Genomic DNA, 16,708 nt, shown 5'->3' with positions numbered 1-16,708 from the left:
TCCCAAGGTCGGTAGGTGCCCAATATGCTACTGGAGAACAGTGGAGTAATAACACCAGAAAGAATGAAGAGACGGAGCCAGAGCAAAAACAACACCCAGTTGTGGATGTGACTGGTGATGGAAGTAAAGTCCCATGCTGTAAAGAACAATATTGCATAGGAACCTAGAATGTTAGGTCCATGAATCAAGGTAAATTGGAAGTGGTCAAACAGGAGATGGCAAGAGTGAACATAGACATTTTAGAAATCAGGGAACTAAAATGGACTGGAATGAGTGAATTTAACTCAGATGACCATTATATGTACTATTGTGGGTAAGAATCCCTTAGAGGAAATGGAATAGCTCTCATAATCAACGAAAGAGTGAAATGAAGTACTTGAGTGCGATCTCTAAAACAACAGAATGCTCTCTGTTTCCAAGGCAAACCATTCAGTATCACAGTAATTGAAGTCTGTGCCCCAAGCAGTAATGCTGAAGAAGCTGAAGTTGAATGGTTCTATGAAGGACCTATAAGACTTTCTTGAACACACACCCAAAAAAGATGTCCTTTTCATTATAGGGAATTGGAATGCAAAAGTAGGAAGTCAAGAGATACCTGAAATAACAGGCAAATTTTCCTTGGAGTACAAAATGAAGCAGGGCAAAGGCTAACAGAGTTTTGCCAAGAGAATGCACTGGTCATAGCAAACACTCTCTTTCAGTAACACAAGAGAAGACTCTACACATGGACATCACCAAGTGGTCAACACCAAAATCAGATTGATTATATTCTTTGAAGCCAAAGATGGAGAACCTCTATACAGTCAGCAAAACAAGACCGGGAGCTGACTGTGGCTCAGATCACGAACACCTTACTGTAAAATTGAGACTTAAAGAAAGTAGGGAAAACCACTAGACCATTCAGGTATGACCTATATCAAATCTCTTATGATTATACGGTGGAAGTGACAAATAGATTCAAGGGATTAGATCTGATAGAGTGCCTGAAGAACTATGGATGGAGGTTCGTGACATTGTACAGGAGGTGGTGATCAAGACCATCCCCAAGAAAAAGAAATGCATAAAAGCAAATTGGTTGTCTGAGGAGGCCTTACAAATAGCTGAGAAAAGAAGAGAAGTGAAAAGCAAAGGAGAAAAGGAAAGATATACCTATTTGAATGCAGAGTTCCAAAGAATAGCAAAGAGAGATAAGAAAGCCTTCCTTAGTGATCAGTACAAAGAAATAAAGGAAAACAATAGAATGGGAAAGACTAGAGATCTCTTCAAGAAATGTAGAGATACCAAGGGAACATTTCATGAAAAGATGGGCACAATAAAGGACAGAAATGGTGTGGACCTAACAGAAGCAGAAGATATTAAGAAGAAGTGGCAAGAATACACAGAACTGTACAGAAAACATCTTCATGACCCAGATAACCATGATGGTGTGATCACTCACCTAGAGCCAGACACCCTGGAATGTGAAGTCAAGTGGGCCTTAGGAAACATCACTATGAACAAAGCTAGTGGAGGTGATGGAATTCCAACGGAGCTATTTCAAATCCTAAAAGATGATGCTGTGAAAGTGCTGCACTCAATATGCCAGCAAATTTGGAAAACTCTGCAGTGGCCACCGGACTGGAAAAGGTCAGTTGACATTCCAATCCCAAAGTAAGAAAATGCCAAGGAAAGCTCAAACTACCACACAATTGTACTCAACACACTAGCAAAGTAATGATCAAAATTCTCCATGCCAGGCTTCAACAGTATGTGAACCATGAACTTCCAGATGTGCAAACTGGATTTAGAAAAGGCAGTGGAACCAGAGATGAAATTGCCAACATCCGTTGGGTAATCGAAAAAGCAAGAGGGATCAAGAAAAACATCTGCTTTACTGACTATGCCAAAGCCTTTGACTGTGTGGATCACAACAAATAGTGAAAAATTCTTAAAGAGATGGAAATACCCAGCCCACCTTTCCTGCCTCCTGAGAAATCTGTATGCAGGTCAAGAAGCAATAGTTAGAACTGGACGTGAAACAACAGATTGGTTCCAAATCAGGAAAGGAGTATGCCAAGGCTGTATATTATTACCTTGCTTATTTAACTTATTTGTGTAATACATCATGTGAAATGCCGGGCTGGATGAAGTACAAGCTGGAATCAAGATTGCTGGAAATTATTTACAATAGCTAAAACATGGAAGCAACCTAGATGTCCATCAACAGATGAATGGATAAAGAATTGTGGTATATATACACAATGGAATATTACTCAGTCATAAAAAGGAACACATTTTAGTCAGTTCTAATGAGGTGGATCAACTGAGAACCTATTATACAGAGTGAAGTGAGTCAGAAAGAGAAAGATAAATATCGTATTCTAATACATATATACGGAATCTAGAAAAATGGTACTGAAGAATTTATTTACAAGGCAACAGTGAAGAAACAGACATAGAGAATAGACTTATGGACATGTGGAGAGGGTAAGAGAGGGTGAGACCTATGGAAAGGGTAACATGGGAACTTACCTTATGGAAAATATATAGCCAACAGGAATTTGCAGGAAACTCAAACAGGGGCTCTGTATCAACCTAGAGGGGTGGGATGGGGAGGGACATGGGAGGAAGTTTCAAAAGAGAGGGGATATATGTGTTCCTATGGCTGCTTCATGTTGAGGTTTGACAGAAAACAAGAAAATTCTATAAAGCAATTATCTTTCAATTAAAAAAAAAAGATTGCGGGGAGAAATATCAGTAACTTCAGATATGCAGATGACACCACCCTTACGACAGAATGTGAAGAACTAAAGAGCCTCTTGATGAAAGTGAAAGAGGAGAGTGAAAAAGTTGAGTTAAAGCTCAACATTCAGAAAACTAAGATCAAGTCATCCAGTCCCATCACTTCATGGCAAATAGATGGGGAAACAATGGAAACAGTGACAGACCTTATTTTGGGGGCTCCAAAATCACTGCAGATGGTGACTGCAGCCATGAAATTAAAAGATGCTTACTCCTTGGAAGAAAAGCTATGGCCGACCTAGACAGCATATTAAAAAGTAGAGGCATTACTTTGCCAACAAGGGTCCGTCTAGTCAAGGCTATGGTTTTTTTTTTTTTCCTTCATTTGCTAATTTTATTTTTTTATCAACTCAGTATATTTACCCATTCCTTTATCCATCCCGGCCCTCCCCTCCTAGGAGGGAAACAGGAACGGGCAGGGCCCTCCATTCCAGCTCTTGTGGTCCAGTGCAACTCCCATCAGCAGCAATTTTCAGTAGTCACGTATGGACGTGATAGTAGGACTATAAAGAAAGCTGAGAGCTGAAGAATGGATGCTTTTGAACTGTGGTGTTGGAGAAGACTCTTGAGAGTCCCTTGGACTGCAGGGAGATCAAACCAGTCAATCCTAAAGGAAATCAGTCCTCAACAGTCATTGGAGGGACTGATGCTGGAGCTGAAGCTCCAATTCCTTGGCTCTCTTGGCAAAGAGCTGATTCGCTGGGAAAGACTGAAGGCCGGAGAAGGGGTCGACCGAGGATGAGATGGTTGGGTAACATCACCGACTGGATGGACATGAGTTCGAGTAAGCTCCAGGAGCTGGTGATGGGCAGGGAAGCCTGGAATGCTGCAGTCCATGGGGTCGCAGAGTCGGACAGGACTGAGCACCGGAACTGAGATAACCATAATGAAAGAATTGTAAGAGCAGGAGGTAATTGCCCTCCAGATCAGTAACTCAGTAATTTGTGTCTGTGATTTCCTGCAGATTGGATGATTTTTTTTGTTCAGGTTCCATAAGCCCTAGAAGTTATGTCATTTGGCTTCCCAAAGTATTTTCACAAGCCACCTACATTCCTTATGGAGCTGTGGCACAACAGCAAGCCCATGTTTGCCTGGATTAATAAAACAGGCACCGCTGCTTTTGTTTATTGATATAGTATCTGCCCCACCCCCCCGACGCACTCTCTCGCCTCGCGACACAAACAACTTTCCGGAAGTAAGAAAAAGCAGTCATCCAGATGAAATCTGACTCCACAGCTGCCAAAATAGAGGGTGTCGAGCTAGATGCGGGTGGATTTAGTGTAGCACGTTTTCGTCTGTGACCGGGTCTTTCCGCAGTCGCCACCCTACGGGAACCTTCGGGACCGAAGCCCCGACGTCTATCTGAGCTCCTCGAGCTCCCTTTCCTGGGGGTAGCAATTGGCGTGGTGGGGCAGCCGCGAGCCCCGAGGAATAGGTCCGGGCGTGGCAGCCGGCCAGAGCCCGGAGGTGAGCCCCGCGCTAGGCGGTGGGAGGGCTGGGGAGCTGGGCGGTCCAGATGCCCGGCCGCCTCGGGCGGCCCCTCCCGCCTCTCCACCCCAAAATTGGCCTAACCGCCAATCGTCGGCCGCTCACCTCCTTTACCGCAGGTGACCCATGGCCAATCGCCAGGGGTCTCTTTGCCAGGAGGCGTCAGAGTCAGCCAATCGTTGCGGTCCCTCGGTCGGGGGCGGGGCAGGGGTAGGGAGTTGAGGGACTGTCCCGCGGGAAAGGCAGAACCTGAGGAGACCAACTGCACCGCGTCGGTGAAAAGGCGGAGGGAGGCGAAGAGGGGTGCTCGGCAGCAGCCTTCGGCTCCCTCCCCTGGAGGCACAGAGGGCGGGGGCCTTGGCGAATGGCTTTCTTGCTGGCCACTTGCGGAGTGAGTAGACCCGGAGGGTCTGGGAGAGGGGCCGGCTCCCACCCCTGAGTTCCCAGGGACCCTGCTGCTTGCCCAGGCCGTGGGCGCGAGTGTGAGTCTCTCCCTGCCTCCATCCCGTCGCCCCTGGGGTGAGTAGGACGTTGTGGCCGTCCGGGCCCTCCCTTCAGTGAGACGCTCCTCACTTCCTCGGCCGAGATGGTTGGAGGCTGAGACTAGGGGCCTTCTGTATCCCGGAGAGGTCATTCGCCACCAACCAAACCAGTCTGGAGAGGATCGCTTCCCTTTTTTGATTCATTTTCGTGAAACTCTAGTTTTCTTTCGAAAGCTTTCTCAAGATATTGAACACAAGAGTTAGACTTTCTCTTAATGTGGAAGTTTAATTTTGACCAGTTGCCCAATAGTAGAATTTCCTGTTGCGGGCCAAACATTTTCTGTAGTTTTATTTTTGGCTGTGTTCTTGCCTTGGCCAATATTTTTGTGTGTAATAATTATGGGTATTGTTTCTTGTGAGTATGTGTGTGTTGGGAAGGGGAGGTGGTTTTATGTTTTTGGGGTAGTTTGTGCAAACATACTGAAAACTTTGGAATAGTTTTATGGTGTTCACGTAAAAACTGGAGGGGAAAGTTTAGGTTCTCAGTAAGCTTGGTTATGGAAAGTTAACTATAAGCAATGGACTAGGAAGCAGGTATGAATCATGCATTTATTGCATCATTCCTACCATATTTAAGTGTTTTTGATATGAAAGAGTAAGAGATGTATTGATTAAGAAAATGTCTGTTTGCCGATTTGAAGTAACATTTGGCTTTACGTGTTGATTAAACTGTGTACTTTTAGCTGTATTCAGGAAATCAAAAACAAATCAAGGAATTATTCTAATATTGAGTTAAGAAGGTGGAGAGATCTTAAAATAGTAGTTGCAGTTTTAAGAATTCTTGTAGTTGGGAATTCTCATCCACCGTGGATCATCTCTCAGAATATTTCCTTTTTTGAACTGAGTTTGTGATAAAGCCCTTTAATAAATAATATTTACATCTTTCATTTACTTTTAATTAATTATTTTTTAATTTCACTCTTTATGTACCCCAGCACCTTAAAATACCGTGTTACCTTTCCTATCCCAGGAAAGATAAAAACCAGTAAAAATCAGACTTGCAGTCTGGAAAGCTTACCTTGGAAATTAGAAAGATAACAGAGAAACTGAATCTATTTTCAAAATGTTCTGAGTTTGATTTTGACAAAGATGACACTACTTGAAGTACCCCTCAGTAAACACTAGGTTGCAATGACTCTTGATCACATTCATTGTGATATTTCCAAAGTCTTAGGGGGTGGTCTTTTTTCCTTTAGTGTGGAAAGATTGGTAAAAAGATTGGCTCCACTGAGCCATCCCCAGTTGATAAGTTTGGTTGAGGCAGTAGAGAGCATTATGATACAACCATATTCTGCTGATTGGAAAATCAGGCAGTTGCATAGTTTGCAGTTTCTTGCTTGAGAAAGAGGCTATGAGGCTTTTATTTTAAAAAGGAAATTCTGAGATGTCCCCTGGGATATGTTGAGTTCTGTCAGTATCTGAGAACTGATGTTTATTGGGATTCTATAGAAAGACAGTTTTTTATGGATACTGTAATGTACTTGGGCTAGGATTATATTTATACTAAAGCTTTCCTTGTGGCTCAGTCAGTAAACAATCTGCCTACAATGCAGGAGACACAGGTTTAATTCCTGGGTCAGGAATATCCATTGGAGAAGGAAATGGCAACCCACTCCAGTATCCTTGCCTGGAGAATCCCATGGACAGAGGATCCTGGCAGGCCACTGCCCATGGGGTCAGAAGAGTTGGACACGACTTAGTGACTAAACCACCACGAGATTATATTTAGGAAGATTTTCCAGTAGATGTTTAAGCAAAGATTATGTTTGAAAGAATAATTCTTAGGTTGAAAATGTGCTTAAACCAAGTACCTGTCCCTAAATATTTTAGTTAACTGAAATTCCACAACACACAGGCAGTTAGTCATTTAAATCCATTTTCCATCTTCCTTATGTTCTGTGTCCAGTTACCAGATCCTGTTTAATTTGCTTTAGAAATAGCTTTTGGGTTTATCCTCCCCCCCCCCCCCCACATAACAGTGTTTTAATTTAGGCCCTCATCATCTCTCACCTAAACTTTCATGAAACTTAACTAGTCTCCCTGTCACTAGACTCCCTCTACTCATATTCTTTTCCACAGTCAGAGCCCACTGAGTCACAGCTGTGCTTAAAAGTCTGTTTTGGCTCCCCCTTGCTCAAGCCCAGCTGCTGAGAATGTTCTTTAAGGCCCTTCACAACCTGGTGATAATTATCACTCTTGGTGTGGACTCAGCTGCAGGCATGCTACCCAGGGTATCTACTGTAGCATTATGAACTCTTACCTGTTTGGAACATGACATAGCCTCTGTAGCTCTTTGCACAGTCACTGCCTTTCCCTCTTGATTAAAATTACAGTTGCTTAAAATTCATTCCAGTGCTATATCGCTACTTCTTTTGACATACAATTTTTGAGTTACTTTTTCTTTGATGTCTTCCTTCCTTCAGGCAGAGCAAGTTAGGATTACTGTTGTCCTTCATGTGTTACTACAGCACTTTGTTCATACCTCTATGCTATAGATCTTTGTGCACGTATCTGGTTCTTGGATTAGACTCTAACCTTCTTTATTTCTGTAGGGCCTTTGTCCCTAGTCTAGTGCTTGGCATATGATCAAAATACTTGACTTAATCATGTTGTTAACTGTACAAACCTTTGACTCATTGTACTGTAGTGTGGTTTATCCATGTGAGTTAGAAATATATTCCAAGTCACCAAGCTCCCTAATTGCTGCCACACCTGAGAGACAGGACTGCAGAAAACGTTAGAAACAGCGTTACAAATGGTGAGTGGATTTCCAGGCAAAGGCCTACTCTTCCAACCTGTGTGACCTCTAATATAGTGGAAAGAGTACTAGTAGTGGTACCAGTACAAGTTGGTTCTGTAGTAGTTAGTATCATAGGAAAAAGAACATGTTGCTGGCTAGAGAAGTCAGGGAGACTGCTTGGAAAGGGTGAAATCTGATCTCATTCCAGAAGATTAGGTAATGATTAATTGTATTTGCTCTTATCTTTCTTGTCCTTAAAGAAATCCTTTGAAGACATTGATAGCACCTGGCACATAACAGGTCTTCAATGAATATTTGTATTGCAAAGGAATGTTAATGGTTGCTGTGTGTGTGTTGGAGGGTGAGGGAATTATTAATACTATAGGAGTTCATTTATTTCTAGAAGGACCTTTAAGAACTTTGCTTCTTTGCTGTATTGACAGAGCAGCTAATTTTGTTTTTTCTGAAATGTGCCATTTCAACCAAGGTATTCTGCTTACTCGGTTGTTTCTTTGCATTCTCTGCATTCCAGAGCATGTTTTTTAATCCGGTTACATTAATCTTCCTCACTCAGTTTCAAGGTTACATTAAATTTTTTCTTGTGTTTTGACATTTTTTTTTGTCCTACGGTGGAGGACCCAACTGCAGTTAGAACCTTTAAGTTCTTATTTTCTTTGTTTAAATGAAGTTAACTTTTTTTTTTTAAAAGCCAGTAAATGGACCCTCGGTTTTCCCAGTATGGTGAGCTGCTCACTCACCTGATGAATATGGTTATTTACTTGGAAATGCTGGCTTCACAGACTCTTAGAACTGGAAAGGATCTTAAAGTTTTAATTAAGCCTCTGTGTATTTGTAAAATGGAGAAAACAGTTTCGGAGAAGCCAGGTGACTTGCCCAAGGTCACACATTTAGAGAGTAGACTAATAGGACTGCTGTCTATGATTTTTGCTCTTCTGTTAACTCTAGAGAGAACTGGGGTGCTGCTCTGATGCTTGTATTCATTCATGGCTCACCTCAATCTCCTAAGTCCCAGTAATGTTTCCAATTCAGACACTGATTTTGGTTTCCTTTCGATTCAACATCTGCATCTGAAAAATATCTTACATACTTCTCCAAGAGAATATTGTTCCTTATTTCACCTCTTTGTTCTTTTCAGCCTCTCTTTGTGCTTATACTTGCTCCCAAGTCTGGAAAGATGGCTTTTCTGGTTACTCTCCATTTTCCTGCAAATTCATTCTCTTTGCCTCTCTCTCTGCCCCAGGAGGCTGACCTTGACAGCCTGTGTCACCTAGAGCCCTTTTTACCTTCTGGCTTCTCGTAGGGTTTAGCCAATGGAAGGACAGAAGATGGAAGGAAAAAAAGAGAGAACCTTTGGGGGTATTTATCCCTCTTGTTCTCTGCTTTGATGAATTTGTAGCAGTGGCTGTGTCCTACTGCTTGAGTGTCCCTTGAGCCTGATCGGAGCTACATTGTTTCCCTCCTTGTCCCTTCAGTCTTGGGGGGTGGTGAAGGCTTCCTGCTGTTCCTGATTCCTGGGTACCTTAGCATCCCTTGCTAGTTTACTTAACCCTGCCCTCATTTCTCTCCTAAAGAAAAGTTCAAACATCCCATCTATTTATGTTGTTTCCCACCCTTGCTCACCGCTGTTAATTATTTCCCCCTCCTCATCTTTGTCCAAATCAAAATGCTACCTCTGTGACACTTTTCTGATCCCCTTAACTTTCTCTTGAATTTCATAGTATCTTTCTCATAATAATTTATCATGCTTGAAGCAATTATTTGTAGACAGATGTTTATCTCCTACTACAGATTTGAAACTGTTAGGTGTGCAGAGCAGTTATTTGTAGTTAGATGTTTATCTCCTGCTACAGATTTCAGGCTATATCTGCTTCATCTTGGCATGTCCAGAGCATCCAGCGCCGTGTCATAATCATAAACACCCAGTAAATAAATCATTATTGTAATGCTGAATTCCAAACCCAGAGTAGTATGTATGAAACTGTGCTCATGAGACTTGGCATGAGAGAATGAATTTTTAGAAGTTTGTTTTATTTGCTATCATCTGGTCTCGCTTCTTGAACTGCCTCAGTGGTGTCTTTCCTCTGATTTAATTTCTCTTCTCTTAAAAACTTTCAGTTATTCTTAAAAGTTTTCAGCATCCATACTTATAATAAATTGTTTAGAATAGTTAGATGCTATTTGTGATTTTTTTTCACGAGTACTCTGATTTATAATCTGCAAGAACTTCTTTGATTGCTTTTTATGTTTAAATCCTAACAGGTTGGCGACTTTCAGAATTCCTTAATTCATTCATTTACAAAAATTTTATTGAGCACTTGCTACAAACCAAGCACTAGCCTGGCGGATACAGTAGAGAATAAAAAGAGTCTTGTCCTGTCAGGCATATATTCTAGTCATATTTTAGACCTTTTTGATAGATTTCTAACAAGAGGTTAATCAGAATAATTTTGTATTGCACTTTTAACAGCCTTAGTAAAAACAACTTGTTTCCTTCTGTTTGATGTTCACTGGCAGCTAAATCAGATATACAAAAACTGCTTTGGCATATGTAATTTTAAAGGAATAAGCACCAAGCCAGTTACAGAATCTATTCTTTCCAATCAGGGTTATTTTTGTTCTATTTTGTTTCCTTTTTCGTGTGAGAAATAAGCCGTTTAGTACTGATTGTCTATTGGCCTGACTAGTTTATCATTTAACTTCCCTTGGTGGTTTTATTTCAGTTTGTTGTATTTTGCTGTACAGAGAGATCAGTTTTGTTAAAGGAATGTATTAGATTTTGTAGAAACACTTCATAATCTAATTTCAACAAGTATTATGAATGAGTATGAGAATTCTGTAGTTATTTGAGAACTTGAACTACTAAGGCATTCAGTTTTAAGAATTCATGTGTTTAACGTGAATTTTTCCTCATTATATGTAGAACAGATTTCCAGGAGACTTTCTAAAACTTCCTTTTTGGTGGACCCTTGAAAATCATGAGAATTTGCTTTCCAAAATTCTGTGAAGCTCAATGACAGGCAGTCATGTGAAGTTGGAAAGGGGAAGAATGTATTTTTTGCATCCCATCCTAGTAAGCAACTCAGAGCTTATTTAAGATCCTGGAATGACTTAACCTATGACTTTTAATTTTAAGAAAGATATTGTCAGTAGCTTGACCAGTGATTATCGTGCGGAAAATAAAGCTTTGACTGATTGCCAGCACCTCATGGTCAAACAGTGCTTCACTCAGGGGACTTGGATCGCAGGTATTTTTGTTTCTTAGGAGTTTACTTTCTTTAGTGTGGACTCATGATCATGGAATTGGCAGGAAGGATGTGGGGAAAAAATTAGGTATTCTGCTTTGTTTTACTGGCCATTTTTCTTCTTTGTGTGTGCATGTGCTAGTTTGTACTTTATCTGTAAATAATGTTATAAATTTGTTGTATTAAACAAAGTATATATTTGACTTGGCAAGATGTATCTGAGCAGCTTTAACATTACCAAGTTTACTCTCTCAAGACATTTTAGGGTTTGATAGTTTTGAAATAATAATGCTGATGATTTTGCAAGGTAAAAGAGTTACAAAATTTTTGAAACATATTTATAACCTGTACAGTTTCTGAATACTTTTTACATAAAGTTTTTGAATTTAAATACTAATTTTTTAAAAATCAGGCATCATGAATGTATAAAAAGTAAAAATTAAGAAGTCCTTGTCTCAAATGCTCCTCTTTCTCAATCTCACTTTGAAGGTGTAACATCTGCTTCTTGTGTGTTTTATTTCAGACCTGTGTGTGTGTGAGAATAAAATAACTTTTCAAAAATATGACATCTTATTATTCATGTCTCTGTCTAGAATAAAGTAATCACTCAGGCAGTATTAATTGTCCTGACTTTTGAAGTCTATTTTATTTTTGTAATTTGCTTTCTATGTTCAGAAGCTGTAAACTCATATTTCATTTAAAATTTTTTTCAAGTAATTTTCTGCATTCTGAAATCTTGAGGCAATTCTGTATGCCTCCCAGACATTTATATCTCTAAAATGCTAGTTAAAACCTTTATAGAGAGGGAGAACATATAATTTATTGTCCTAACTGGAGCACTTGGAGAATGAAGGAGGCTGCTAATAATTTTGTTGCGACAGCAGGTATAAAAAGAGACTCTCCCAGACAAACTGGGATAGTGCTCACCCTGTTTATAAACTCCAGGTTTTTGTGTGTTCTATTTACTTTTGGCAATAAGTTTTCATATGACTTTATTGAATAAATTGGGAGAGTCATTTGGAAAGACAAGGTATCAGTGATTTAAATAGAGGAAAATGTTACAAACCCAAACCTTTCTTGTGCAGTTGTTTGAGTAATCAAATCACTTTATGGAATCAATATTAGTAGTTTGTTCTATAAGTCAAAAGGTTACATAACAGTGTTGGTATTAGATGGAGAGAGATCATGAAGAGTAAGCAGTTGTGCTAAGAGTTACGATAAAGCTAAGGAATTTTGACAAAGGTATATGTACCTGATTCCTATTTGACAAAGCAGCTCTTTTCTGATTTAGACTTCTTGTTGTGTGTGTTTGTTTTTTTTAAGAGAAGTTATTTTCTTTGTAAATTTAAAAATGATTGTATTTTTCAAAGAACTAATGTATTTTCAAAATCTTTTTATTTTATGGAAAAGAGTGATTCTTTATATTGTTTGACTCTTTGTTACAAGGTAATAATTTACCAAGCATAATTTACCTTTTGTGGTTCAGGTATAATACCTGATACTTTTCTTAACATCTCATAAGGAATTTTGTTTTTGATCTGTTTTCCAAGACTGTATTTTAGCACTAGTTTTGTCTATTTCTCATACCTTTTTTTATTACTATTATCTGTTTTCTTCAGAGTTCATCAGCTTACTGTTTATTTTCCTTTTTTTCAAGGAATGTTAAATACAATTTAAGTTATGCTTGTATCCTTTTCTCGGTTATACTTCTCTATTAGAGTTGCATATGTTTTGTGTATTACCTAGTTGTTAATTTATTTTGTTTTTAATCCATCAAATATTCATTGAGAACCTTTTCTGTATGTTAGGCCTAGTTTAGGGTCTGGGATACAGTGCTGAATCCTGGTTTTTTTCAGTTCCACATTATGAAGAAGAAATAGAACACCAACTACTGTGTTACTTTATGTATATTCTTTCATCTCTCCAACAACCTTGAGAGGTTTATTTTTGTGTTCTTCCCTGGTAAGAAAATGGAGGTAGAGAAAGTAACTTGACCAGATCATGTAGGTAATTAGGGAATTACAGATTCAGGATTTAAAACTAGATCAGTCTGACTTTAAAGCTTGTGTTCATTTTGGGTACACCAGGCTCCTTCAGACATTTTTTAGATTAAGTTTTAGTCTAATATGCTATGAATTCTTTTCAAATATCATTGTGATTTAATAGAAAAATGTAGTGGGTTTGAAATCAAAGGACTGGGTTGAAATCTCAATTTAAAAACCCATCTGGATGATTTGGGTAAGCACTTATAAAATAGGGTTAATATCTATCTATTTTATTATGATTATGTTATAATAATGAAACAAGAAATGACATCCAGTAAAATATCTACCCAGAGGATCTAGTACTTTGACAAAACTTACCATACTGTATTGTGCATCCCTGGTGAATCTGTGGTGCTAGTACTGCTCTTTTAAAACTATGGAAAAAGGCTTTGCCGTTTAGGGCATTCTTGGGGCACCTAAGCAGTTTTTGATAAAATAGCTATAACTATCATGTTGATAAAAGAGAACCTAATTTGGAGTCTTAGACTATCAGAGCATTGACTTAGATGGAAAATACTGTTCTGAAGTTACATTGGAGGAAAGAATTTAATAATAGGCTCAATTTTATGGATATTTTTGAATTGGAAATCTTTACTCCAAACAAATTGGTATATGAGTATTTTTTAGGGTTAAAAATTCATACTCTCCGAACTTCTCTATACCTCTAAATTCTATTTTTCTTTTAGCTGAAGAGGGTAAACCACAGAAACAGCAGATTATAAATGTTTCCAAATTAAACCAAGGAAGTCACCAATTAGTATACCCCACATAAAATCTTGGTCTTACTAATATTTCTGGTTTCTTTAATATACTTTTTCATCATTAAAGCAACTTTTGAGTAACTTGGTAAGGAAACAAAGTGGTGTCATTTTTCAAAAAACTTAATTTGCTAATAAATTTCTAAGGAACAGAAAAGCCATTACAAATTTTGGCATAATTTTTAAATTTATTTTTTAACTTGCCACTTGCTGCTCATGTACCTATTGATACTTTTCCTCTGTACAGTTGCAGATTTTTCTCTTATTATTCCTTTAATAAATGACTCGTGTCAGACGCACAGCATAGTAACTTTCTATTCTCTCTTTTCCTTACCTTTTTGGAAGATCAGTACCACACTTGCTTTTTTCCAGTCTTCTGGTATCTCTCCAGTTCTTGAATTTTCAAAAATAATTGTAAGTGATTCAATTGTAAGTATGCCCTATACTTCTTTCATTGGCTGAAAGCGTATCTGTGATGCATGTCATCTCAAATTGCTAACTGTGAATATAAACTTTCCAAATACTCATATTTAACCAAAACAACATTTCTGCAAAGTTTTTATTATTTTATTTAAGGACTGTGTTATGCTAATTTTCCTTTAAAAATCACCTACTTTTGTCTGGATTATGCCATTTGTTTTTCATTAGGTGTCTTGTTTTCTTTGGTGTTTTTCCTTTGTTAAAATTTTAAGCTGTTATTCCCTTTTACAGTTCTGCTACTGGTCACTTATTTTGTTTTCGTGTTACTCTGAACTTTCCTATGAGACTTACATGGAATAATTTCAGTGTTTCACTTTTCACAACATATTATATACTACTTTGTCCTGTATGAGAAAGCACTGAGTATAGGGTACTTAGTCCTTTAAGTTTTTGCTGTGAAATAAGATTTGATATGAAAATAATTACTCATTTGTGAATTTCTTTTTACAGTGTTATTCAGTCATAGCCCTTCCTGTTCTGCATTATTCTTCTCAGTTCCTTAAATTACTCATAACTTTCTTATTTCCTGATTCTGACGTCAAGAAGACCTTAAACCACCTTTCCCCACCTTTACCTCCACTATTCATTAGTCTTCCTCTGTCAGCAGGAATTACTTTAAAAGCTTTTACTCTTTGCCTCAAAAATTGCCTCTTGTACTATTTTACTAAGTGTCTCTCCAAAGCAGCTACACAAGAAGTACAGTTCCTGTGTACTTCAGAAAGTATTAAAGCCATCCTTTATAATACTCTTCTTTCTAATGGCAGTGAAGTATTCAGTTATGTATATGTATAAAGTATAATGTTTAATGTCCCTATTAGAGTTATTAATAGAAATTCCATTTAATTTTGCTGATGTGTTAGAAGTACCTCTGAGAAAAGTGATAATATTCAACATAAGTATTAGAAAGATAGTAGGGAGGTACTTACATACAATTTTGAGGCAGTTTAATATTCTTCTGTCATTTTAGATATTATTTTTGGGATTCCCCTTAAATTGGGCCAGATGTCTGACTTTTTATGTGTATGTTTTTAATCTGGATACATAGATCTTAGTTGATTAGAGAATTGTGTTACTGTTAACTTTATACATATACTTTAGCTTTCTTTAATTAGCAAGTTACTCTTGAAGACTAGGGACTTTTTTTTAAACCACATTTGCCACATAAGTGTTTTTTTTTTTCTTTACATAGATTACTTTATGGTTAGATTTAGGTATGATTTCTATTGAGTTTTTTCTAGTTTAGCTTATATTACAAACCATTTTGTCTCTATTTCTTTATAATAGTTTTATTTTAAACTTTAAATGAATTCATACAGAAATCATCTTTAGAACTATGGCTCATCAATGTGGTAAATTATGGAGCAACCACCTCTTTTGGTCCTGATTGCCAAAAATGCAGTATAACCACTTACTATTGAAGGAAAAAAGAGAAGGAAAGAAAGACCTGAAGAAAGGACCGAGGGAGTAGAAGGAGAAAGAGCACACAGGCAGGGGAAACCTAGGAAGCCGTGCATGGAGAGGACGGGTGTCATGGCATTGCAGGTTCCAGAAGCTGCCATCAGTGCAGGACACGTTCGCTCAGCAGTGAGCTAGCCTGGGGTTGGTGTGGGGGTGGAGTGGTCCAGTGCTGAGTGAGTGGTAGTTTCTGCCCTAGTGGAGCTTATAATCCTTCAGGGAAATCAATCAAGTAAATATTTAGATACAGTAAAATGTGCTAAGTGTTAGATTAAAAGGCAAGTACAGAGTCTGGTTGACTCCCAACCTGCTCGTTCCCAAGAGCTAAGATGTCACTGTAGGAAGTATGAAGTCATAGTGTTTTAAAGGGTCTGCCTGTTCTGAGTTCTGTTCAAAAGAAGACAGACCACTCTCGACATGGTGAAGGACTATATTCTATTTTTATGGCCTTTTAGAAAACACAAGTCCGTTAAAAAGGATATGGATAAGTGTAGTACCTTATGTTTTAAATGTTGAATGAAAAGAGGAATAAAGGGATTTTATTAAATCGTTTATGTTAGAAGGTAATAAGTTCCTTTTCTCTTGAGATGCTCAAAGACTAGATGACTTTCGAGAACATTATAAGTGTAACTGCTGTTGAATGGGAGGTTGGACTACATGGCTTTAATTCTATGTCTTGAGTCACAGTGGAGGCTTCCCTGGTGACTCAGAGGTTAAAGCATCTGCCTGCAATGCGGGAGACCTGGGTTCGATCCCTGGGTCGGGAAGATCCCCTGGAGAAGGAAATGGCAACCCACTCCAGTATTCTTGCCTGGAGAATCCCATGGACAGAGGAGCCTGGTAGGCTACAGTCCACAGGGTCGCAAAGAGTCGGACATGACTGAGCGACTTCACTTTCACTTTCCTGAATCACACTATGTAGTTAAAATATATTTTCCTTTAGCACGTTATTCGTAAAAGATTTGAGAAAACAGGTTAATTACTAACAATTGCTTGTCCACATTAAATCAATGTGTACATGTTATTTTATTGATTGCAGATGGGAAACTATATATGTAGATTTTGTTTTAAGGTAGACCAAAGATTTATGAATTTACTATGCAAGAGAGTTTAGGCCAGTTCTGGGATTTTAAGCTAATAGCTATTGTTACAAACT

At 38.5% G+C, this 16,708-nt stretch overlaps 1 protein-coding gene across 4 annotated transcripts in view; it reads left to right on the top strand.

Moving 5' to 3' along the window:
• The window catches only part of OSBPL9 (oxysterol binding protein like 9), a 165,669-nt gene that overhangs the window by 105,153 nt on the left and 43,808 nt on the right, over positions 1-16,708 (top strand). The window contains exon 1 of one of the 4 annotated variants that reach the window (XM_065913265.1): positions 4,503-4,660. The exons of 2 other annotated variants lie outside the window; for them this stretch is intronic. In XM_065913265.1, the coding sequence (XP_065769337.1) occupies positions 4,634-4,660 (27 nt within the window). In that variant the 5' untranslated portion in view covers positions 4,503-4,633. Of the gene's footprint in view, positions 1-4,502; positions 4,789-16,708 lie in introns of those variants that run through there. One more of the 4 variants, XM_065913273.1, reaches the window with a different exon arrangement.

This window comes from Muntiacus reevesi, chromosome 1 (genome assembly GCF_963930625.1).
Source record: "Muntiacus reevesi chromosome 1, mMunRee1.1, whole genome shotgun sequence".
NCBI classification, from domain to species: Eukaryota; Metazoa; Chordata; class Mammalia; order Artiodactyla; family Cervidae; genus Muntiacus; species Muntiacus reevesi.
This window is presented reverse-complemented; position numbering and strand designations above follow the sequence as displayed.